Source organism: Carcharodon carcharias, chromosome 4, assembly GCF_017639515.1.
Source record: "Carcharodon carcharias isolate sCarCar2 chromosome 4, sCarCar2.pri, whole genome shotgun sequence".
NCBI lineage: Eukaryota > Metazoa > Chordata > Chondrichthyes > Lamniformes > Lamnidae > Carcharodon > Carcharodon carcharias.
Genome location: NC_054470.1, coordinates 59,621,873 through 59,648,586, shown reverse-complemented (window position 1 = coordinate 59,648,586; position 26,714 = coordinate 59,621,873). Strand labels below are relative to the sequence as shown.

The window sequence follows — 26,714 nt, the reverse complement described above, 5'->3', positions numbered from 1 at the left end:
GTACGATTAATTGACAACCCTAGGTAGCAGTAATCATAATATGATTGAATTTTACATTCATTTTGAGGGAGAAATGAGTGCATCCAAGATTAGTATTTTAAAGTTAAATAGGGGCGGTTATGAGTACATGAAAGCAGAGCTAGCTAGAATGAACTGGTAAATGAGGTTGAGGGATATGTCAATAGAAGTTCAGTGGCAGACATTTATAGGGATATTTCAGCATGCACAGAATATATACATTCCAATGAGAAAGAAAAATTCCAAGGGGAGGGCCCACCATCCGTGGTTAACGAAAAAAGTTAAAGACAGAATCAAACTTAAAGTAAAAGCATATAAGTATGCAAAGATGGGTGGCAGGTCAGAAGATGGGAAAGAATATAAAGAACTGCGAAGAATGATGAAAAGATTAATTAGGAGGGAAAATTAGAGTATGAGAGAAAGCTAGCTAAAGATGGATAGTAAATGTTTCTGTAGATATTTAAATAAGAATAGTTAACAAAGTGAGCGTTGGTCCTATAGAATGTGCATCAGGAGAATTGATAATGGAAGTAGGGAGATGGCGGATGAATTAAACAGATATTTTTCTTCAGTCTTCACTATAGAGGACACAAGTAACATCCCAGAAATAGCTGTAAATCAGGAAATGGAAGGGAGGGAGGAACTCAGTAAAATTACAGTCACCAGAGGAGTGGTATTGAGCAAATAGCTGGGGCTGCTGGCTGATAAATCCCCAGGTCCAAATGGACTTCACCCTAAGGTCTTAAAAGAAATGGCTAGTGAGATAGTTGCTGCACTGGTTTTAATTTTCAAAACTCCCTAGATTCAGGGAAGGTTCCATTAGATTGGAAAATTACAAATATATCACCTTTATTCAAAAAGGGAGTCAGAAAGCAGGAAACTATAGTCCAGTTAGCTTAAAATCTGTCATAGGGAAAATGTTAGAAGCTATTATTAAAGATGTTATAGCAGGGCACTTAGAAAAACTCAAGGCAATCAAGCCGAGTTAACATGGTTTTGTAAAAGGGAAATCACGTTTAACCAATTTATTGGAATTCTTTGAAGGAGTCATATGTGCTGTGGATAGAGGGGAACTGGTGAATGTACTGTACTTCGATTTCCAGAAGGCATTCGATAAAGTGCTACATAAGAGGTTATTGCATAAATAAAAAGCTCATGGTGTAGGGGCTAACATATTGGCATGGGCAGAAGACTGGCAAGCTAACAGGAAGCAGGGAGTTGGCATAAATGGGTCTTTTTCTGGTTGGCAGGATATGACGAGTGGTATGCCACAGGAATCAATGCTGACTCTTCACGATTTATATAAATTATATGGATGATGGGACCAAAGGAATGGTTGCTAAATTTGCTGCTGACACAAAGACAGGTAGGAAAGTAAATTGTGAAGAGGATGTAAGGAGGCTACAAAGTGTCATAGATAGGTTAAGTGAGTGGGCAATGATCTAGCAAATGGTATATAATGTGGGAAAATGTGAAATTGTTTATTTTGGCAGGAAGAATAAAAAAGAAGCTTATTACCTAAATGGTGAGGATTGCAGAGCTCTGAGATTCAGAAGGATCTGGGTGTCCTAGTGCATGAATCACAAAAGGCTAGTATGCAGGTACAGCAGGTAATTAGGAAAGCTAACAGAATGTTCTCATTTATTGTGAGGGGAATTGATTACAAAAGTAGGGAGGTTATGCTTCAGCTGTACAGGGCATTAGTGAGACCACATCTGGAGTATTGTGTACAGTACTGGTCTCCTTCTTTAAAAAAAGATATAAATGCAGCAGAAGCAGTTCAGAGAAGGTTCACTAGTCTAATACCAGGAATGGGTGGGTTGTTTTACGAGGAAAAGCTGGACAGGTTAGGCTTGTAACCATTGGAAATTAGAAGAATAAGAGGTGACTTAATTGAAACCTTTAAGATTGTGAGGGGTCTTGACAGGGTGGATGTGGAGAGACATTTCCTCTTGTGGGAGAATCTAGAACTAGAAGTTGTCTTGTTTTTTGTTTCAAAGATGCACACAGGCCGTCGACATTCTAACTTTATTGATAACACATTTTCCTAACCTGAACACATATCTGCAGCAACTGAATTCTATCAATTCAGGCTTCAACATATGCTATCTGACCTTCAAGCCCCAGTTCAGGTGACCCTCTATCTTGTACAGAGTACAGTATAATATCTAATACTGGAGCTCACTACCACAATCAACTATTATCATGACATTTCCCTTTTAAAAAAAAAAACTTTTGTGCATCACAAGTTCACAAAGTCTCTTAAGTATTCTTTCTCACTCTGTTTTGATCAGTGTGTTTTGTCTTTTACTTATCCCTGTATCTTTGTGGTTTTTTTCACAATTTTGGGTGTTCTGAATGGTGACAGAGGTGAATTTGAAGGACAAGGGGCCTTCTCCAGCTCAGAGTCACTATCACCCCTTGGATAGATTTCAGGACTCTCAGGCTTTGTCTGGTTATCTGTTGCTTCTCTGGTGCATTCTGGTTTTGGTCTTCAACTACGCTTTCTGGTTCAGAGCAGGGTTGCGTTTCATTTGTATTCTGTAAGAATTTCTGGTTTCTCCTGTACTGTTGTCCGTTTGGAGTCTGCAATATGTAAGGCCTTGGTTCTCCTTTGATTCCTGTGACAAAAGCAGGATTCCAGATCCCTTCATGCTGAATCCTCACTGTCTCACCCATGTTCAGGTCAGGCAGAGGTCAGGTGTCTCGGTCAAAGTACTGTTTCTGCTACTGCTGTCTCAGTTTGAGCAGATCCTGCACATTGTAGCTCACTGGCTGTGGGAATAACAGTTGGGCTGCAGTTGGAAGCTTAGCTCTTAGTCTTCTCTCCATCAGGAGCTGTGCTGAAGTTGATCCATGCCCTCTAATGGAGTATTCCTGAAATCCAGCAGAGCCAGGTAGGAGTCTCTTCTGTCCACCTTTGCCTTCTTTAACAGGTGTTTTAAGGTTTGCATGATACGTTCCATCATTCCATTGGATTGTGGATATTTGGGACTTGACGTCATGTGGCAAAACTCCCAGTACTGTGCAAATATGTAAAACTCAGTGCCTGAGAATTATGGACCGTTATCTGAGATGAGCACTTCAAGTATATAGTGGTGAGCAAAAATTGATTTTAAATGATTTATTACAGTGATGCTCTTACTATCATTTCTCAGCAGCACACAGTAATAATCTACAACTAGTGGATACTCACTGTTGTCAAATGTGAACAGATGCACTCCAATTTTCTGCCAGAGCCTCTCTGGAAGAGTGTGTGGTTGAAGTGGTTCTTTTTGTTGTGAGTTACTGTACTTTTAGCACACTGCATACTGGTTCACCATTTCCCCGATTTGTGCTCCCATTCCAGGCCAATATATTACATCTCGAGCTCTTCTCCTGCATGTTTCTATGCCGAGGTGACTTCCATGTATGTGCTGAAGCATTTCCCTCCTCAGGAATTATGATCTTTTCTCCCTTGAAAAGTATTCCTTCTGCTACATGAAGATCCTCACAAAAGCTCTAGTACTCGCCGCTATGATGTGAGGGCCAGCCAGTTTGCACAACCTGCTGCAGTTTTATCAGGGTGGCATCATTCTTGGTCGCTTCTCTGATCTCATCCAGTTTGGTTACAGCCACAGGTAAATTCTTTGTCAGCTTGGGAAGCTTTACTTCCGCTTCTTTGTCCTCTTCCTCCGTGATGGGTAGATATGCATGTGACAAAGTGTCTATAATGTACATTTCCTTGCCTGGTTTGTATTTAACTCTGGCCTGGTACTTCTGCAGATGTATTAGTAATCTTTAGATTCTTGGTGGGACACAGTTCAGGCACTTTTGAAGTGTAACTTCCAAAGCCTTATGATCAGACTCTACCTCTTCATCTTTGCCATAGACAAACTGGTGGAAGCATTCTAGGCCAAACCCAATGCCACTGGTGCCTCATTTTGCAAGAGGACAACTCCCAGGCCAGTTTTTAAAGCATCCACTGAGATGTTGACTGACATCGTAATACTTAAACATGTAAACACCATTAAAAATGGTGCCTGGGTCAGTGTTCTCTTTAGGCTTGTCAGAGCTTCCTGGTGACTTTGTTCCCTGTGTCATTCCACGTCATTTTGTAGAAGTTCTCTGAGAGATGCTGTCAAGTCTGACATGTTCAGAATGAATTTCCAAAGACAGGTCACCATTCCCAAAAACCTCTCCAAGTCTTTCTCACATTCTAGGGGTGGCATGTTCACGACTGTTTCGATTTTACTCGGGTCTAGCTTCAGTCCCTTACTTGTTAGCACATGTCCCAAATACTTGATTTCATGAAGACCTATTTTGCAATTTTCCTTCTTCAACTTGAGGTTCTTTTCTCTAGCTCCGGCCAGCACCTGCCTCAGTTTGTGGTTGTGTTCTTCTCATGAGGCTCCCCAGACCAGCAATTGTCGATATAGGTTTCTACACCCTCTAACCCTTCAAACAGCTGCCTCACTTCTGTGGAACACCTCCGGAGTTGAATTAATACCAAAAGGTAAGCGTAAAACCTATATTGCCTGTACGGTGTGTTGAAGGTACAAAGATAGATGCAGTGTTCATCCAGCTTGACCTGCCAAAAACCTGAACTCGCTTCCAAGACTGAATAGTATTTAGCATCAGCTAGCTTACACATGATCTCTTCTACTGTGGGTAGCTGGTAATGCTCTCTTTGTAGTGCCTGGTTTAGGTCTCTGGGATCCAGACAGACTTGCAGATTCCCATTTGATTTTTCTACAATTACAATTGGACTTGTCAGTTCTTCAATTTTCTTGATGATGTGAAGTTTCTCTATTCTGTCCAACTCTGCTTTCAGTTGGTCTCTTAGCAATACTGGCATTTTCCTGGGTGGGTGTATTTTGGGTGTCACAGTTTAATCAATCTTGATGGTGTGTTCTCCTTTTAGGCAACCAATCCCCTGGAACACATCTTTATACTCACTCAGGATGTCATCAGTGATGATAATCATTATTCTCTTGATTGAGATTTTCAAAAGCTTTGATTCCAAGAATGGGTTTTGCATCAGTTTTCACCATAATGAATAGAAGTGCTTGAGACTATTTTTTGTAGTTCACTTTAAGTGTGCACTTGCCTTCTACTGTAATTTTTTCACCTGTATAAGTAGACAGCTTCACTTTTGTTTTAGTTAGCTGTTATACTTTGCTTATCTTATGATACAGGCTTATGGGGATGACATTTGCTTGTACACCTGTGTCAAGTTTGAAATTCACCATCATGTTGGCAATTTTTAAATCAACCTTCCATTCATCTTTTTTGGAATTTGTTGCTACTGCACCAACGAGAAGGACGGTTTCAGTATCTGTGTCAATCATGTGCACTTTCTTCGATTTCCACATCTTAGCAAATTGATTTAGTTTATCACAGTTCTTACACTGCTTTCCATAGGCTGGACAACTACGTGGTAAATGCTCTGTTCCACAATGACTGTATTTAAATGTTTTAATAGCAGTTTTGTTCTTTTTATGTTCAGACTGTCTATTTGTTCTTTTCCAAGGCGGTTTCTGTTTAACTGCATCTAACTGCTTGACCATGTGTGGCTTATCGTCTCCTGTCATCTGTTTAATCTGGCATTTTGTTGTCTCTGCCGCTCTGCAGATATTTATTGCTTTCTCCAGCGTGCGATCAACTTCTCTCAAAAGCCATTCTCTCAGAGAGTCATTTGCGATTTCACAAATTATTCTATTTTGGATGAGTGTTTCTTCAAGCTTGCCAAATTCACATGATTTAGCTCATTTTCTCAGCTCAGTTAGGTACTGAATAATGTTGTCACTGCCTTGTGTACACATAAAAAATTGGTATCTTTTATATGTGATGTTTTTCTTAGGGCTGCAGTAGGCTTTGAATTTTTCCATTATTTCTTTCAAGTCATTTTGTTTCTCATCACTTTCAAACCTGAATGTGTTATAGACTTATAGGGCTGCTCCCCTGCTATGTGATGAAAGATGGAAGATTGTGCCTGAGGGTCTTTTTTATCACTGCACGTTGCTGCTGGAACCTCCTCCAGTTTTTGGTGAGATTTCCCTCCAAATTGAACTCTGTCAGTGGTTTCAGAACCTCCATCGTTGCGTTTAGTTTGCTTCTGACACCATGTCTCGTTTTTTGTTTCAATGATGCACACAGGCCAGTGACATTGTAGCTGAGCTCTAACATGGACACATATCTGCAGTGACTGAATTCTATCTAGATAGGCTCCAACATGTGCTATCTGATCTTCAGCCCCCAGGTCAGGTGACCCTCTATTTAGTACAGAGTACCGTATAGTATCTAATACTGGAGTCCACTAACACAATCAACTACTATCATGATAAAGGTCACTGTTTAAAAATAAAGGGTCACTCATTTAAGGCAGAGATGAGGAGAATTTTTTTCTCTCAGAGGGCAGTGAATTTTTGGAATTCAGGAATGTGGGTTACATTCAGCTCAGCCATGATCTTAATGAATGGCGGAGCAGGCTTGAAGGGTCGAGTGGCCTATTCCTGCTCCTAGTTCGTATGCACATGTTCCTTCAAAACTATAAAGCTGGGAATTCAAAATTTGCTCCAAGATATATAATTTAGGTGATAGTTTAATGTTATATTTTTGCCTTTGGCTGATATTAACCTGAGTCTCCATTTGGGTGACCAGATTTTCAGAAGTCAAAACCGGGACACACTGAAAAGTGTTGGGAAAGCAGGGCTCTGTGATGATTATTATGTTGGGTGACCAATGGCAGGAGTCTGGGGGACGGGCAGTTGAAGAGAGGAAGTCATTTGATGACAACTCCCAGGATATGTCCAACCGGAATTGGCAATCCTATTAAGATGCCCAATTATTGAAGACAGCGGTTACAAACCAGCTTTCTGTTTCAATGACATTTCTGCTCCAGATTCTCAAAAAAACTGAACCAAGGCTTTGTTTGTCACAAGCTCCCAGGCAGAACCCTCTAATCTGCTCTACCTTTACTGTGCAAATGCACAATGGTAAGGCCAATCCTCATGTAAAAGCCTTGTTCATTTTCATTTGCACACTGGGTTCTAACAATAGACATTTTCAGCCAGAAGTTGGATTTAAACCAACAAATATGCCTCAAGTGTGGGCGATTTTCTTTGCACCGGAGCTGCAAGCAGGAAAGCAGGCAATCCTTCAATGAGAAGCTTGGTTGAACATGCCACAAACTTTGCCTGCCACCTTCCTCAACGCTGATTGGTGGTTCACTGATGGGCACTATCTGACAACTCTTCAAGTGTGACTTGTGGTAGACACTGTTTTCAACCTTCTGTCACCAACCAGAGGCTGATTCCTTCCTGGCTCGCCGGTGCTCATAGGGCTATTATCTACGTGGTCATGGGGGTAAATTACCCCCATCACCACCAGTAACTTCTATGAAATTAACCCCAGTGCCTCCTATAAATCAATGCCTTCCCCACTGGCCACCGGCTCATGCAGACTCACTTTACTGGCTTCCTGCTCTCCCTCACTGGCTTCTGGCTCTCTCATACTCTCCCCACTGGCTTCCAGCTCCCCCACACTCTACCCCATTGCCTTCTGGCTCTCCCGCCCTCTCCCTACTGGCCTCCGGCTCTTCCACACATTCCCCCACTGACTTCCAGCTCTCCCCCACTCTCCCCCACTGGCTTACGGCTCTCCCACACTCTCCTGCACTGACTTCCTGCTCTCCCACACTCTCCTCCACTGGCCTCTGACTCTCCCACACTCTCCCCCATTGGCTTCCGCCTCTCCCACACTCTCCCCCACTGGCTCCTGGCTTTCCCACACTCTCCCCCACTGGCTTACGGCTCTCCCACAGTCTCCCCCACTGGCTTCTGGCTCTCCTGTACACTCCCTCACTGGCTTCTGGATCTCCTGCATTCTGCCCCACTTGCTCCAGCACTTCCACACTCTGCCGCACTGATTTCCGGCTCTCCCAGATTCTGCCCCACTAGCTCCAACACTCCCATACTGGCTTCCGGCTCTCCCACACTCTCCCCCACTGGCCTCTGACTCTCCCACACTCTCCCCCATTGGCTTCCGCCTCTCCCACACTCTCCCCCACTGGCTCCTGGCTTTCCCACACTCTCCCCCACTGGCTTGCGGCTCTCCCACACTCTCCTCCACTGGCTTCTGGCTCTCCCACACTCTCCCCCACTGGCCTCTGACTCTCCCACACTCTCCCCCATTGGCTTCCGCCTCTCCCACACTCTCCCCCACTGGCTCCTGGCTTTCCCACACTCTCCCCCACTGGCTTGCGGCTCTCCCACACTCTCCTCCACTGGCTTCTGGCTCTCCTGCACACTCCCTCACTGGCTTCTGGATCTCCTGCATTCTGCCCCACTTGCTCCAGCACTCCCACACTCTGTCCCACTGGTTTCCAGCTCTCCCAGATTCTGCCCCACTAGCTCCAACACTCCCATACTGGCTTCGGGCTCTCCCACACTCTCCCCCACTGGCTTCCGGCTCTCCCACGCTCTACCCCACTGGCTTCTGGTTCTCCCACTCTCTACCCCACTGGCTCCCAGCTCTCCCGCATTCTACCCCCCTGCTGGCCTCTGACTCTCTCATACTCTGCCCCACTGGCTTCCAGCTCTCCCATACTCTCCCCCGATGGCTTCTGGTTCTTCTGCACTCTCCCCCTCTGGCTTCTGGCTCTCCCACACTCTCCCCCACTGGCCTGTGACTCTCCTACACTCTCCCTCACTGGCTTCAGGCTCTTCCGCACTGAACCCCTCTGGTTTCCGGCTCTCACACACTCTTCCCACTGACTTCCGGCTCTCCCACACTCCACTCCACTGGCCACTGACTCTCCCACACTTCACCCTACTGGCTTCCAACTCTCCCACACTGGTTTCCGGCTCTCCCACTCTCTGCCCCACTGGCTTCCTCCATGGAATCCCTGACTGGCCAATCAGAATGTTCTGATGGAATGGTTAATTAGGGCATTGAAAGGTGAACCAATCAGGGCAGGGAAAAGCTGTCCCATTGAGAACCAGTACATTTTGGGGGAAAGAAACCTGCCCCTGGCATTGGTTCTGAGGATTTTGGAGCATATGGGAGCATGCCGGTATGGCTGTTAATGGTTGGTGAGTGGGTGATATTCTAATTGGCAGGGTGCAGCCAACAAGCTTGTTTTTTGGTTTTTCCGCTAGTAAATGAAGCACAAGGTGAAGGGGAGGAGAAAATAAGTGAAGAGGCAATGATACTGTGCGAAAAAGTGAAACCCTGACAGAAATCCCTGATATGGTTCATGTCAAGAGAGGAAAGCTGCAATTGTCAGGAACGCTTGGTCACCATAGTCTCCATCTACCTGTACTTCAGATGGACTTTAAATCTCCTGTGGCAATATTTGAAGCAGATCAAGGATTTATCCAAATGACCAACATTCCCCCCACCCCACCCCCGCCCCTCTAGCATTATCTAGCACTAACTAGCATTATCTGAACATTTCATTGCTGCCTGTGGGACCTCCCAGTGCACTAAATAACTTAAATTTGTTTACATATTTCGAAATAATTCATGAGTGAATGAGGCATGTGGTAAAATGCCAGCCGGATACAAGTATTTCTATCTTCCAAGTTTCTACGATATTTTATTTCCATTCCTGTGAAATTGGCACTTTTTAAAAGGGATCTTTCATCACCTCATCAGACCTGAGGACCTGAAACGTTTCACCCCACAGATGTTGCCTGACCTGCTGATTAGTTCCAACATCTTCTGTTTATATTTCAGATTTCCAGCATCTGCAGTAGTTTGCTCGCCTGCGACTTTTTGCAACGATAAGCCCGCTCAAACCCTCGCAACCCCGGCGTCCCTGCTGCGCCTTCCTTCGCTTGTATCTGCCCTGCTCCCTTTTCCTGATCTCGTCAGTGACAGGAAGCGTGTTACTGACATTTCCACAGCGGATCAACCCCATGTCCCCGCCGCCAATGTTCCTCTGCCAAACAGCCGCGAATCAACAAAGATCGGAGATGTGGCATTTCGAGCCACCAGCAACGGAGGGTCAGGCAAACGGGTGCTTATTTACCTGGTGTGGGGGAGCTCCTTGGCCGATCCCTGGTCCCCAGGCATTTGTGGGCTAAGTTCGGATTTCAGCAGCCTCCACTTTAAAGTCAGCTCTCTCCACAGAGACTTCTGAGGAAGTTAAAGCAGCCCACGCTTCTCAGGAAGCCTGACGTCAGGACTCCCATGTATGGAGAGTGTCTTGTTTCTGGACAAAAGCTATAGCGATTTCTTGAGACGCGGCTGATTTCTAAAAGTACACACTCACTCAGGAAATAACGGAAGGGCAAAAGCACCTAGCGTTCATCTGAAAGATATTTTCAAACAACCGCTGCTGCAAAGCAGATTTGTTTTGATAAAGACATGCGGTTTGTTTGGAAATGGATAATGCTTTTCTTTAAAACAAATTTATTAAAAGCTAAGCACAGCTGTACTTTGACAGAAAGTAAAACGTCAATGTGGCGACGCGGGTGATATAGTGGCCTTGCAGACAGTTCAGAGAAGAGCTATAAGGTGGATGCGTAGCTTAAACAGTCTTCGTTGCTCAGAAGAAGAGGCACTGCTAATTTTAGAGCATTGGATAGTGTCTTGATAGAAGCGTGTAAAAAAATGGAAGGGCCGGTTTCCCTGGCTGATAGATTCTTTCAGTTTGACAGCTTGGGGAGGACATGGGGACAGACATTTTAACAGAAATAGGAATAGCCTGGACCTTTTTTCCCAGAAAGTAGTGACCGCTGCAATGCGCTGTCCGGCTGCTTTCAAGAGGGAGCTGGACTGGCCCTTGGCTCGAGGCGGAGATGGCATCATGTACAAATTGAGTGGATTAACAGACAGCATCTTTGTAGATAAAAGCAAAATACTGCGGATGCTGGAAATCTGAAGCAAAAACAGAAAATCCTGGAAAAGCTCAGCAGGTCTGACAGCATCTGCAGAGAGAGAAACAGAGTGAATCTTCTTCATATGGACTTGAAAGCTTAACTCGGTTTTTCTCTCCACATGTGCTGCCAGACCTGCTGAGTTTTTCCAGCATTTTCTGTTTTGGTAACATCTTTCTAGTCCATGTTATGTCCTTGGATGTTTACGCTTACCTGAAAGGATCAGAGAAGAATTTTCCAGACTTTTTCCCCTCCTTATCGGCCATATTTATTCCCTTTTTAAGATCTCTCCCAGGAGATTACATGGCTGTGGGATGAAGGACTAGGGTGTCGGGGGAAGCAGTGCAGAAAGTGTCTGCATTATGCTCCAGGGATCATGACTACAGGTAGGGTTGATGGACCAGTTGGTTTTTCTCTGCCTGTCATTTTCGTATCTTTGAAGCAGGACAGCAGACCAGTTTGGTTCAGTCCTGATATTTTGTTTTCAGACTTCCATTTGAAATGAAAACTCGACCAAGTTTATAATATGAGTTTGTGAATCAGATTAAAAATAAGTACTATACAAGTAACAAAAGGCATGGTGGGAGCATTAGTGGATGTCAGATTTCTCAATCTATTACAGTTGGTTATTTAGTTTGTTCTTTGTATTGCACTTGTCTTCAATCCTAACCCTAGGATTTTGCTGTAAAATAAAGCCCGAAACTTGGAAATTTTCTGCCAATTTCCATGATTCACATATGAAGAGGGAAGCTCTCCTCCACCCAACAATACTCAAGAGGTTTGACACCGTCCAGGACAAAGCAGCCCACCTGATTTGCACCACATCCACAACCATTCACTCCCTCCACCATCAACACACAATAACAGCAGTGTGTACCATCTACAAGATGCACTGCAGGAATTCACCAATCCTCCTGAGGTAGCACCTTCCAAACCCATGACCATTATCATCTAGAAGGATAAGGATAGCAAATAGATGGGAACACCACCACCTGGAGGTTCCCCTCCAAGCGACTCACCATCCTGACTTGGAAATATATCACTGTCACTGGGTCAAAATCCTGGAACTCCCTCCCTAAGAGCACAATGGGTGTTCAAAAAGGCAGCTCACCACCACCACTTTCTCAAGTGCAATTAGGGATGGGTAATTAATGATGACCTAGGCAGCGACACTCATATTCCATGAATGAATAAAAAAAACTGTGCTGATATGCATAGGATGCACCATATACTCATTTATAGTAATGCCAGTGTGTGGGATTTGTGTTCAATTGAAAATGCCTCTGTAAACCTGCTCTTATTGAAAATCCCATTGAAAATGCCCTCATTTTCCAGCAATTACTTGTTAACTCTGTATGTCACATTATCATGGTATTTTCAATATTAAAGTTATCATATCGGCCCTGGGTTCTCATATCAGTCTTTTCCCCAAAAGTTATGCCAAAATGTGTTCTGAAGAAATTTTCATCACCACGTTTTGCCCAGTGACTGATTTTCTAAAATTAAAAGTAAGGGTATAAATAAGACCTTAAAACATGAAAAAAGGAAAATTTCACAATGACCAATCAAGGATTTTTAATGCCATCATTAAAGTTTTCACTTGAAGATTTCAGCTTCTTCCAAAAAGCTGGGCTTGGATTGGGCCTGAACTTCCATGCAGTGGCGATCAGAGTGGGATTGCCACTCCGCTTCTACTTTCTTAGCTGGACATCTTCTCGATCCTGTCTTGCCCGACCTTTTGACTCAGGCCGGGTCAGAACTGCACAGGGCAATGTGCTCCTGAGGCCTTCAGTCAAATGCTGTAGAATCAGCACCCCCTTTTTTTCTGGCACCGACTGCCATAAATCAGGTAACTTTAAAGGTACAGCCACCACTTTCAAGCATGGGAGAAAGTAAATTTGTCACATAAGTGGTGAGGATTTTTTAGGAAGGGGTTTGTTGGAAAGTTGGGGGGGGTGTGAGTTGGACAGTCGGAGGTGGGAGGGTCGGACAGCTGGGGGGTTTGTGGGACTTTGGGGGTAAGGGGGACAACAGTCGCGGGGGGTTCAATAGTCAGGGGGGTCAACAGTCAGAGGGGGTCGGACAGTCGGGGAAGGGGGTCAGACAGTTGGTGAGGGAGGGCCGACAGTTGGGGGATGGGGCCAACAGTCTGGAGGTGTTGGGGGGCAGAAAGTCAGGTGGAGAGGGGAGGGGAGGGCATTTGGCAGAGGAGCAAGTTGGGCAGTCGATGTGGATATGTTGGGTTGAGTCAGGGCAGGGAGGTGTTGTTGGGAGTTGGGGGAGCTGCCAGGGGCTGTCCCATGGCGGGGTAGTTGGGGGGTGTATCCCTTGGGGGTTTGGGGAAAGTCCTGTGGAGGATAGTCAGGGTGTGGTGGGAGTCCACTGGGAGTTTGGGGTTGGGGGGAGTCCCATGGCGGGGGAAGACGTTGAGGAATCCCAGGTGAATCCTATGGGGGGGTCGAAGTACCATGGGGGGTGAGTTACTCTGGGGAATGGGGGAGCCCCTAGGGGTTTGGGGGTTGTGAGCAGTTCCATGGGGGGTGGGGTTGTCCCCTGGGCGTTCGGGGTGGTGATGTTGGGGAGTTCCTTGGGATGTCATTGTGTCTCTGTACAATAGTTACCCAGCAGCCAGAAGTGGTTTCAATTCTTCCAACTTTTTCTGGGTGACTATTGATGTAACACAGTTGGAACCATTAAAAGTTTGAGATTTGAATTACATTTTCAGATGGTTCCCAGTGTCGGAATTTTGCACTTCCCGGGCAATTGCCGTGCACCTCTTACCTGGGAACTTCTGCAGGGTAGGGGCAGGGAGTTTCCCCAGCACATCCCTGGGTACTCCAGTTACACTGCCCTGGAGCTTGGAAGTTATGGTTGAGGTTTAGCCCACAGTAGAGTCAGTGTGAGCTAAATTTGCATCATGCCGTGTAACCTTTCGTTGAGGGCTACGTTGTTGCAGTTCAGTCAGCTGTACTGGTGGAATCATTTTCTTTCTAATCCGTTTCTGATCAGTTGCTTCTCAAAATAATCTGAAGAAAAGCTATAGGATAAATTTTAAAGCTATGTTCAGGTAATGTTCTCCTGGGTGTGTTATTTTAAAACAGACAGGCCCTTGGTGCATTTGTGTGTTTTCATTGTGTTGGAAAATGAGAAAAATGATATTATACTGATTCTGCACCACTTGTAGCCTTTATTTTGTTCTCTGTAAACTGAACAAAGCATGTTAAACTGAGAAAATATCTGCTCATGCTAATGTTGGTTCAATTTTCCAAAAGATTCTCCAGTTGAATTTTGACATTAACTGATTATCACACCAGTGTTTTGTTGACTGAGAAAATGGAATTATTCATCGAGCTGCTTTCACACAAGTAAAAACTATCAAGAGTTAGAAGCATGCAGAGAGGGAAGGAGAGAGAGCGGAAATACAGAGAGTGCATTTTTAATTTTAATTTTTTTTAAATTCAATTTTGTAAGCAAGCAAAGTCTAAAAAGGAATGGCAGGAGAAGAGGAGAGGAGAGAAGCTGGTTGAGTATGTTGGGTCTTTAGCCACCTTGCCATCTATCCATGGAGTGTTGAATGGGAAGGGACAGTGGATGGAAGGTTAAGAGCTATGTCAGTAACAGGTCCAGAGGTTCAGTCAAGGGTTGAACAGGTAGTTTGAAGGGGAAGATGGAGGGGTACAGATGGGAGTGAGAGATTATTCAAAAGGGGACGAAGTAGTGGGGAAAGAAGGAAACACAAAAGGGGTGAATGTGTTGGGGAAGTACAAGTTATTGGGGAGTAAATGGGAAGGATGCAACTGAGGGACACATTTTCCTCACAAATCTCAACCTTAAGCAGCCTCTAGCCATTGCTGCTACTTTCCTGATATTCAATGCTACGTTGCACAGCACTGCTCGCCTGAAGGAAAGAAAAGAAATACAGACAGGGACATAGGGGAGAACAGTGAAAGGACAAAAAGGTTAAGGAGAGAGGAACAGAGGGAATGGAAAGAGAGAGAAACAGAAACAGAGAGACAGAAAACAGCAACATGAAGTCAGCAGAGACCATATTCTATGATTTAACATGTGCAATGTTACAGAGAGAAACTCATTATTATTTGCATATTCTTTACTATTGATTATTATGACAATGGCAATCACTTACATTTATATAGGCCATTAATGTAGTAAGACATCCCAAGGTGCTTCCTAGATATGTAATTAGAGAAACTTGACACTATGCCTCAAAAGGAGATATCAGGAAAGATGACCAAAAGCTAAGTTAAAGAGGTAGGTTTTAAGGAGCATTTAAGAGAGGGGTAAAGAGGCGGAGAGATTTAAAGAGGAAATTCCAGAGGTTAGGGGCTAAGCAGCTGTAGGTGCAGCCACTAACAAAAATTGGGGGGTGCACAAGAAGCCAGAATTGAAGGAGCACAGTGTCCTTGGTGGGTTGTAGGGCTTGAGGAGTTTACAGAGATAGGGAGGGCAAGGCCATGGAGGACTTTGAACTCTAGGGTGGGGATTTTAAATTTGAGGTGCTGCCGAACAGGGCGCCAATGTGAGCACAGTGGGGATAGGTGAACTGGACTTGGTGTGAGTCAGTATATGAGCAGCAGAGCTATGGATGAACTAATGTTTATAGAAGGTGGAAGATGAGAGACCAGCCAAGAGAACCTTGAAATAGTCGAATTGCTACTGGAGGTAACAAAGGGTTACAGCAGGGTTAGATGGGCTAAGGCAAGGATTGAGACTAGATAGACATGTAGTGATTGTGTGACAATTCTAAATGTTTTATTCTGCACATCATTAGTCATCATTTACATGGGCCTGGGTATCAAAGTCTGTTACAACAACTGGCACACATGCAGTGCAAGCAGGTGATGCAGGGTGTTAGATCTACTTGGATAATGCAGCTCTTGTTAGGCCTAGCAAGATGATACCAATGAAAGACTGCTTACAAATGGATGCCCTGAATAATGGGAATCCACTGTTCAGGATAACCTCTTGAAATAATTACATAAATGCATTGCAGGCCAGCAGCATATGTGATTCAGCATGTTATATGCTCAGTGGAATGATCTGCAGCCTTGTGAGTTGTAGCTGGAAATAAGGCTTGTAATCATTTTTGTGGGCTGGATGTATTTTCTGCACTCTCTGTTTTCACATCTTTCCTGAAGTGTAGTACCCAGAACTGGATGTAATACTCCAGTTGAGGCTGAACCAGTGTTTAACAAATTTAACATAATCTCCTCGCTTTTGTACCCTATGCTCCAATTAATAAAGCCTAGGATGCAGAATGCTTTACAAACCACTCTCTGAGCCTTTCAATGATTTATGCACATATACACCCAGGTTCCTCTGCACTTCCTTTAGAATTGTTCCCTTTATTTTATATTGTCTCTTCACATTCTTCCTACCAAACGGAATCACTTCACACTTCTCTGCATTAAATTTCATCTACTGCTTGACCATCCTTTCACCAATCTGTCTATGTCCTTTTGAAGTTCTATACTATCCTCCTCACAGTTCACAATACTTCCAAATTTTGCATTGTCTACAAATTTTGAAATTGAGCCCTGTCTAGGTTGTCAATATATATCAGGAAGAGCGGGGTTCCTGACATCCTGGGGAACTCCACAGTAAACCTTCCTCCAGTCCGAAAAACATCCATTAACCATTACTTCTGCTTCTGTCACTGAGCCCATTCCATATTCATGTTGCTCATATCCCTTTTATTCCATGAGCTCTAACTTAGCTCACAAGTCTGTTGTGCGGCACTTAACTAAATATCTTTTGGAAGTCCATGTACACCACATCAACAGCATTAGCTTCATCAAACGTCTCTGATACCTCAATTAAAAGCTCCAGCAAGTTAGTTAAACACAGTTTTCCTTTAACATATCCATGTTGGCTTCCCTTAAATAACCCACATTTGCCCAGGTGACTGTTAATTTTGAACAAAATTTTCATTTCTAGAAGTTTCCCCACCACCCAGGTTAAACTGGTTGGCCTGTAGTTGCTGGGCTTATCTTTGCTCCACTTTTTGAACAAGTGTGTAACATTTGCAAATCTCCACTCCTCTGGCATCACTCCTGAGTTTAAGAAAGACTGGAAAATTATGGCCAGCGCCTACGCAATTTCCAATCTCACTGCCTTCAGTATCTTTGGATGCATCTCACCCAGTCCCGGTGTCTTATCAACTTTAAGTACAGACAGCCTATCCAGTACCTCCTCCTTACTGATTTTAAAACCTTCAAGGGTCTGAATTGCCTCCTCATTCACCATACCCTACGCAGCATCTTCATCCTTGGTAAAAACAGATGCAAAGTGTTCATTTAATACCTCAGCCATCCCTCCGGCTCCATGCGTAAATCCCTTTTTTGGTCCCTAATCAGCCCTTCTCCTCCTTTTACCACCTTTTTTACTATTTATATGCCTATAGAAGACCTTTGGATTCTGTTTTGTGTTAGTTTCCAGTTTCTTTAAATACTGTCTCTTTGCTTCTCATGTTTGCATTTTCAATTCCCCTCTGCACCTTCTATATTCAGCTTGGTTCTTGGCTCTATTGTCCACCTGATATCTGTCAGCAGCACGTTCTTTTTCTTCTTCTCAACCTGTACATCTGTTTTCTCCCAGGGAGCTCTAGTTTTGTTTGTCCTACCTTTCCCCTTCACATGCCTTGATTGTACCAGAAAATTATATCTTCTTTAATGGCAGCTCACTCTTCAGTTACAGATTTGCCTGCCAATCTTTGATTCCATTTTATCTGGGTCAGGTCCTTTTTACCCCATCAAAGTTGGCTTTCCCCAGTTAGTTATTCTTATTCTGAATTGTTCCGTGTCCTTTTCCACAGCCAACCTAAACCTTAAATGTTACAATGATCATTGTCCCCTAAATGTTCTACTACACTTGATCCACTTGGCCCACCTCCTTCCCAAAAATCAAGTCTAGCATTGTCTCCATTCTTGTTGGACTGGAAACATACTGCAGTAGAAAATTTTCCTGAATACACTCTAGAAACTCTTGCCCCTCTCTGCCCTTTACACCACTACTATGCCCGTGTATGTTTGGGTAATTACAGTCCCCCGTTATAGCTACACTATAATTCTTGCACCTCTCTGCAATTTCCTTGCTAATTTGTTCCTCTTCATCTTTACCATGAGTTGGTGGCCGACAGTCTAATCGAACAATGCGATTGGTCCCTTAGCTCTAGCCAAATAGATTGGCTTATCAGGGACATCTTCTCGCCCCAGCACAGCAATGTTTTCCTTACCCAATAGTGCCAACCCTGCTCCTTTTCTTCCTTTCTTTTCTTTCCTGAGTTCCTTGTAGCCAGAAGTATTTAATACCCAGTCCTGCCCTTCTTTGAGCCAGATCTCTGTTATAGATACACCACCAGATTTCCACCTTGCAATTGTTAGCAAATAGAGATAGTTTAGATAAGTTATATGTGTATTTGGGGGTATGAAGAATAAGGTATATCTTTAATGTTTAAGTTTGATTGGTATTTCTGTATTTGTCTCTTAAGAAGAGAAGTTGAGCTTTAGTTTCACTTTAAAAGATGTTTGCATTTATGACTCTTGAAGGAGAGTTAAAGCAAACAAGAGTAGAAAACTGTGCTGTTGCCTAGTAACAAGGGTCCAGAGAGGGAGCGCCCCCCCCACCCCCCCCAACACACACACACACACACACACACACACACACACACACACAGAAAAAACTAAAACCAAAAGCAGTTTAAGTTCAGTTGCTCATTATGCTGTAAGTTGAATGGAGCAGTTTAAATCTCTCTCCAGCTGACATACTGACAGACTGCTGAGGGAAATAAGTCTAAGAATCTTAGATGAGTCACTCTAAAGTTAAAGTAACAGTGAATGTCATGTGAGTTCTTGATCTCAAGGGAGATACCAAGGGGAGGTGGTGGCATGGTGGTACTATCACTAGGCTAGTATTCCAGAGAACCAAGATAATGCCCTGCGGTCCCGGGTTTGAATCACATCACAGCAGACAGTGACATTTGAATTCAATAAAAATCTAGAATTAAAAATGTCTGGCGATGACCATGAAACCATTGCCGATTGTTATAAAAACCCATCTGGTTCGCTTAGCTGGCCTGGTCTTCATGTGACTCCAAACACACAGCAATGTGGTTGACTCTTAACTGCCAACTGAACAAGGGCAATTCGGAATGGGCATTAAATGCTGGCCTAGCCACAATGACACCAACATTCCATAAATACATTTTAAAAAAAGTTTTCAGCAGGGAGAGGGAACTGCAGAGAGAATATATTTCCCAAAAGAACTGAAAGGCCAAGGAATGAGACAGAAAGGAGGGATCCCGAGAAGACCTTCTAGTCAAAGGAAGGACAGGAACCTGGAAAAGGTTCTGTTTGGTGGAATGACAGTAAAAAGCAGAGAGGAAGGCTTCAAACGATATAAGCATGCGAGATGCCAAGGAGACAGCTGAAGGCCCATAACTCTTTACTATGGGCATGTGAAGCAATGGTGTATTGTTGAGAGCTGAGTCAGTCAGAGAGAGTGCCTGAAACCTATAAAATTCTAACAGGACTAGAAAGGGTAGATGCAGGGAAGATGTTCCCGATGGTGGAGGAGTCCAGAACCAGGGGTCACAGTCTGAGATTATGGGATAGACCATTTAGGACTGAGTTGAGGAGAAATTTCTTCACCCAGAGAGTGGTGAGCCTGTAGAACTACGGAAAGTAGTTAAGGCCAAAACATTGTATGTTTTCAAGAAAGAATTAGATATAGCTCTTGGGGTGAAAGGGATCAAAGGGTATGGGGAAAAAGCGGGATCAGGCTATTGAGTTGGATGATCATCCATGATCATAATGAATGGCGGAGCAGGCTCGAAGGGCTGAATGGCCTACTCCTGCTCCTAGTTTCTATGTTTTTATGTAAGACAACTTGAATGCATGTTGTGATCCAGGGGAGAGGAACATCAGAAGGAGAGTTCGAAACCCTGGAGGTGGACCTTTGCAAAAGGCACCTGAGAGAAAGCATCAGTTTGGGAAAAGATTCCAAAGTGAGTTCTTGGAGAGTGGAGATTGGAAACCTTTGTGTGAAAGATGGAGTTCAGTAAGACCAGTTGGCTCACGGTGTGACAGGCGTCTGTGGGGAGTTGAGGAGAGATCCATAGCATCTGTTTGGGGTGGCATCTGTCACTTGCTTTCAGAGTGTGGAGTGTCTGACCACAGGTCGCCTATTGGTTTGCATGGACTATGTACTTACTGTGAGCATTAGAGTATAATATAGCTTTTGTAGCTTGTGTTATCCTTACATATCTGTAGAGGTATATTGTGGTTGAAGAGGTATTGTAACATAGTCCATCTTCCCTTGTTTAATAAATGCTTTATTCTTATGTTAAAAGTTCATCAGCTGGCTCCTGTGACTCTGTTCAGTAGCCACTCTCCACGTATCTAAACAAACAATATAAGTTAGGATCTATCAAGCCAGCTCTGAAGCTCACAGTTGCCCTCAACTTCTATGCATCTGGCTCCTTCCAGGGCTCGGTGGGTGATCTTTGCGGTGTCTCCCAATCAGCTGTCCAGACTTGTGTCAAGCAGGTTACAGACACTCTGTTCAGACGGGCATTGACATTCATCCACTTCCGCTGCAACCAGGCAAGTCAGACAGAGCGAGCCAGAGGCTTCACGGCCATTGCTGGCTTTACTTGCATCCAGGGTGCAATAGACTGTACACATTTGGCCATCAAGGCACCAGCAAATGAGCCCGGTGCCTTCATCAACAGGAAGGGCTTCCACTCCATGAATGTGCAGATAGTGTGTGATCACAGGATGCTGATTCTGCAAGTCTGTGCAAGGTACCCAGGCAGCTCCCACGACGCCTGCATCCTCAGACACTCCCAGGTGCCAGGGGTCTTCAGTGCTCCGGCTCGGCTGGATGGATGGCTGCTGGGTGACAAGGGCTATCCCCTCAGAAGGTGTCTCATGACGCCTCTTTGCCATCCAAGAACAGAAGCTGAGCAGTGCTACAATAGGAGCCACGGCACCACAAGGCCTGTGGTGAAGAGAGCCATCAGTCTTCTCAAGATGCACTTCCGTTGCCTGGACCGCTAAGGGGGCGCACTCCATTACCCCCCAGATCGTGTCTCTCTGATAGTGGTTGCATGCTGTGCTCTGCACAATCTTGCGCTGGAAAGGGGGGATGCAGTTGACGATGAAGACCTTGATGCAGTGGATGAGGTTGCACATGATGAATCCAGCAGTGGCTCAGAGGATGAGGGAGCACAGGGCAATGATGAGGGGCAGCACACCGACCCGCTCCTACACCAAGGAGGCAGGGACATCCGGGACACTTTAATCCAACGAACCCTCAGGTAGCTCCACACACATGGATCAGCAGGACCAGCATTACCTGGCGCTTCCACACATGGCACTTAGGTGCTACATCTTCCACCTCATCAGCTGCAACTAAGGGCTTAGTACAGAAACATCAATGTCCACTCAAACACTCATGATATTTCTGTGAAACATTCAAATGCAGCACAGAGGAAACACCCTCAGCCATGGTCAGAAAAGTGGACTTTATTGCCACCAAAATAAAGCACAAACATCACTTTGACGTACATAATGATATATTCCCTAATCTAGGGCCAACACAAAATCACCAGTGACAAATCTTTGGAGTGCCTAACGTGCCTTATGCTTACGTTTGCACTACGTCCAGGTGCCGCCCCATTGGTTGGAGTGGCTTGTGAGACAACCTGCTGATTCTGCTGTCCTGTTGGCCTTGATGACCTTGGTGGATGTCCTCTGGCCCGTGGAGCCTGTGCTGGCCCTGCCTGGGAGGGAGTGGCCAGTCCCAGAACTGGCACCTTCCCAGTTGTCACAGCCTCAATGGATGCAACGGTCACTGGCAGAGGGGCGGAGGAGCTGCTGCCCTCATCCGGAGCGCCCTGAGAGGAGATCACAGTGACGACAGGCAGCTGCTGCGCTGATGTGAGGTCACATTGGACCTCCCTGCTCACCGCAGATGGATGGGCACCGAGTGATGACACTTGGTGCCCAGAACATCTCTTACATTGCGAATAACCACCTGTGGCCATTAGCGCTGTGAGGGCTTGCAGGTCAGAGCGTAACCCAATCAGAAGCTTCTCAATCCGCTGGAAGCCCCTCTCCATGAGAGTCGCCAATCTCTCAGTGGAGGAAGCCTGAAGCTTTGTCTTGAGGTTCATGCCTTCACTGACACTCTGCCTGGATTCCTCCACCACAGAAACGAAGTGAAGCATACCCTCATGCAACCCTGCCAGATGCTTCCGTGCACCCGGCCGCTTGTCCTGCAGCTGCTGCATGGCTGACATCTCCAGAGGCACATCATCACTGCCGGACTCAGCATGTGCCTGGTCCCCTGCAGTCCTCCGGCTGGTGGTGCCATCGGCACTCTCTGTCCGTGCCATCTCCTCCAGCGATTGTGAAGTGTCCTCTCCACTGTGCCTCGGGACACTAGCCAATGTCATAATCCCCACCGAAGTGTTTGTGTCTGTGCTGGTGCCTGGCTCGCTGAAAGGATGCCATGCAAGTTGCAAGTGTTGGCCTTCAGGTGTGGAAGGGGTCTCTGGACTTGTTGGTGGCAGCCATGCGGTGGTGATACTGAAATTAACAAGGACAGTGCATCAGTTAGCGCTCAGTCAGTAGCACCTTTCATCCCTTTTCCCCCCAGCCTCATAAGTTGTTCACCCTTCAAGAACCTAAGGAGACGAATATTGGTGGGGTGGTAAATAGTCAAGAGGAGGCCCAACCATTACACGCACATACAGACAGGCTGGTCAGATGGCCTAAGGAATGCCACATGGAATGTTATATGGATAATTGTGCGGTTAAGCACTTGGGCAAAACAAACAAGGTACGGGAATACATGAGTAATGGTAGGACCATGGGAAGCCATGACGATTACAGGGACCTTGCTGGGCAGACCTGTTAAGGTAGCAGAACAGGAACATAAGGTGTTTAACAAGGTCAAAGCCAGACGTGCCTTCATTAGCCGAAGAATAGAATGTAGGAAAAGGGAGGTCATGTTGCAAGTGCAGAAAACGCTGTCAAGGCCACATCTACACTTCTGCGTCCAGTTGTGACCTGCGCTTCATGGGAAGGATGGCATTGGAGTGGGGAGAGGGCAGAGGTTCCTGACCTGGGTGCATGCTGGCCTGGAGAGTTGGAGATATGAGGAAACATTGCAAACACTTGCGACATTTGCCGTGGAGCACAGGAGATTGACAGGTCACATTATTGACCTTCATACCGTTATGAAGGGCATAGAACGGGTGGACAGAAGGCAACATTTCCCCTTGGCGCAGGGATGACTAACGTGGTGGCATTTATTTAAGTTGAGTGCCATGAAGCTGACAGGTGAGGTGCTGAGGACCTTTTCGACAGGGTAATGTGGGACCCACTGGCTGAAAGGGTGGTGGAGGTGCAAACCCTCCTAAGATGCAATAAGTCTTTGGTTGTGCAGCGGTGATGCCATGGCATGTTAGACCATGGGGATAGTGGCCACAAATGGGATAAGGCAACTTTGGAAGGTGCTAGAGACGCATATCCTCAAGGGGCTGAGGAACCTTTGTTTATGACCCACACGCCTGACTATCAGTCTGTGAATGAGCAATGTTGCTGCATTAACAATTGCAGCAACCATCAGTGCTTTGGATGGTGGGGAGACAGAGTGGATGGGACTGTGGCCCTCAAATACCTGGCCCTCCTCCTCCCATCCTCCGGAAACAAGGCTTCCCAATGGTTTGACACCTCTTCCAGGAGGACAGCAAGGCAGGCAGCGGAGAACCGAGGGGCACAGTGGCCCCCTGCTGGCCTACCCTGCAGCCTGCCCCCCTTCCTCCTTCTCTGCCCTCACCACTTGTGCTGCCCGGTGACTGGCCGTGGTGAACAGCCTAAAGGAGGCTGCCTGGCCGCTCGTTATACAGACTGCCAGTTCCCCATTGGAACCAACGGTCTGAACACGCCCGATGCCAATTTAATTTTCCCGCTGAACACAGGAGTCTGAAACATGCTGGGTGGGCCTTAATTGGCCCGCCCGTGCAAAATGGCGGCGCAGCCCATTTCGGTGGCAGTGATCAGCTCCCCGCCCGCCGCCGATTCAGTTGGGCTCACCCGCCCGACAAATGCAAAGTTCAGCCCATCAGCTAGGATCATAACACAATCTGCACCTGTAACTCACCAATCCTACCACTTCCGCACATTCACATACATGCACAGTAACCCTAATTTAGACTTTATTACTTTCTGCCTTACTCTGAACCCACCCAATAACTTATTTCCTATTCAATGGTATCTCTCTCTCCCAGGATTCTGTGCACCTTGGTGTTCCTCTCTGAAATTACCTCCTGGTTCCCATAACCCTGCCAAGTTAGTTTAAACCTCCACAATAGTGCTAAAAAATATTTCCACAAGTAAATATTGGTCCCGGCTTTGTTTAGGTACAACAGGTCTGGTGTATTCAGCTCCCCAGAGCTGGTCCCAATGTCCCAGGAATTTAAAGTCCTTGCACTAAACACACGTAAGTTTACTTTAAATATTAGAATTCATTTAAGTTAAGACAGTGCAATTTCCCATCTCTTTAGGATGGGATTGCATTGTGTGTTCTGCTGCCTTTTTTTGCATTATATAAAGGAAACTCAATATATGATGGAACTTCTAAAGGAGTTGGTTTCTATTATTTCACTTCTGTTCCATTTTTGCATTGCTTTTTTGTTTTGGATTTTTTTGTATAAAAACAGTAGGGAATATTTATGTTAGACAGATAAAGTGGAAAATGTAAAATCCCTGCAGCTGACATAATAGAACTATATATGAGACTTCTGTAGAATAGGAGAAAGTTAAATATCGGGCTCCTACCACACAAACATTCGCAGGAGCTTTGAGATAACAAGGTAACCAACTGAAAGCTGCAGTTTCATGATAGCTGCCAAGTCCATTTAAATGAATGATAGGACTGGCTTAAAGCACACTAACTACAGGGTTGGGTGGAGGCATCTCCAGTGATGACTTTTCTTCTTGTCCTTACACAGTTACCTTCAGAGTTTTCCCAAGAATCTATCCTTGGTCCCCTTCTCTCCTTCAACTACATGTAGCCTTTCAGCAACATCATCCACAGGCATGGCGCCAGCTTCAACATGTGTGCTAACAACACATAGGTCTACCTCTCCATTAGCTCTCTCAACTCCTTAACTGCCTTCATGTTCTCAGACTGCCTGCCTGACTTCCAGTCTTGGATGAGCCACAGTCTTCCATTAGGAAACTGAAGCCACCTTCTTTGCCACCCACCTTGCCACCGATTCCATCTCTCTCCCCAGCCATCCTCTCAGGTTGACCCAGACTCTTTGCAACTTTTATGCCTTATTCAAACTGAGCTATAACCTTGCCTGCCACTGCTTTGCCTCAGGCCATCTGCTGATGGAAATGCCAGCCTTGACTTTGCCATATCCACTCATTTTTTCAATGCCATTTTGCCTATCCTCCAATTCTCCACCTTCTATAACCTGTTGCTCCTCCAAAATTCTTGCAGCCTGTATCCTATCTCACTCTAAGTCCTATGGCTCCTGTCTTTAAAGATCTTTATTGACTTCCAGCCCCCAAATGCCTCATGTATTTAAATCCTTTAATATGCTAGCATTCCCTCCCCTCCCTCCCCCATCCCTGTAACCTACCCCAACCTCATTTCCTTATTCTCTGTTTCTTCACATTCTACAACCCGTTTGCCCACTCCTGCTTTGCCCACAAGGGAGGCTGTTCCTTCAGCCACGAAGGCCCCATGATCTGGAATTCCTTTCACCACCTACCTCTATTTAAGCCACTTTTTTAAAACCATTTCTTTTATTAAACCACTTTTTAAATATCTCCTTCTTTAGGCTTGGACCATGAAGCACATTGTTGGGTTCTTCGGTAGGCTGACAGGGGAATCTATGCCTTCTTTCAGCAGATGTAGGCCCAACTTGGCTTATTAGTAGCAAGCAAAGGAAGTGCCTTCCACTTCTAATGAGGCATAGAAACTTGTTCATCTGGTTTCTGTCCAAAAGCATATCTGTCCAACCACCGGAAATCAACATTGAATAATTTCAAAGCTATAGTATTTGTAATGTTACATAAACACCCCTCTAGAAAGCTTGCTTAAGATGCAAATAGCTTTGCTCTTCCCTTGCTAAATTCCCTTAGTCCCAGTTACTTACATGGCATATCTTTTTCCTTTAATCTTTACCTCCAGTGAGGGAAATGAAGTGCTGCCTAGATGTGGAGCTTTCATTCTACACCTATGAAAATAGAATATGCACTTCGCTTGCAATTTTTATCCAGTGGGTTAAACTATCTAAAACCTGGAAAAAATGAATAAGTTTTAATAATTTTCCACAACAAAAAACTTAGGGTGGAATTTTCCGTGCCCGCTGGCGTAGGGCGTGTTCAGTGGCATGACCGGACAATATGGCAAGAAGACCAAAAATCGGTTTCACAATGTCGTGAAACCAGGTTGCAATCACCCGCTCTGGCCTTCAGTGGCGGGCCGCATTTCCCGCCAATGGACATCAGGAACCTCAGTGTAATACATCTGCATATCACTATAAGCTCAGTCCACCGGAATCATCCGCGCCCCTGCCGCTGGATCGTCCATCCAAGTTGGTGTCATTGCACATCGGTGTGGAACACGTCTTCACAAGTGTGACGTGCAGAAGTTGGGACTTACTGTCAGGGCCTTGTTCACATTGCGGACATCTGAGGAGCAGAAGGTGCTGGAGCCCAACAGCACCGGGATCCTGGAGGAACATCCATCGCATGCCAGGTGAATTCTCATGGACATGGCTCCACCTTG

General features: G+C 45.3%; 1 protein-coding gene across 1 annotated transcript in view; it reads right to left on the bottom strand.

Moving 5' to 3' along the window:
• hacd4 (3-hydroxyacyl-CoA dehydratase 4) overlaps nucleotides 1-10,304 on the bottom strand; it is a 73,607-nt gene extending 63,303 nt beyond the window's left edge. The window contains exon 1 of the mRNA XM_041186947.1: nucleotides 10,034-10,304. Within this exon, the coding sequence (XP_041042881.1) occupies nucleotides 10,034-10,077 (44 nt within the window). The 5' untranslated portion in view covers nucleotides 10,078-10,304. The remainder of the gene's footprint in view (nucleotides 1-10,033) is intronic.
• Between the last annotated feature and the right edge of the window lie 16,410 nt (nucleotides 10,305-26,714).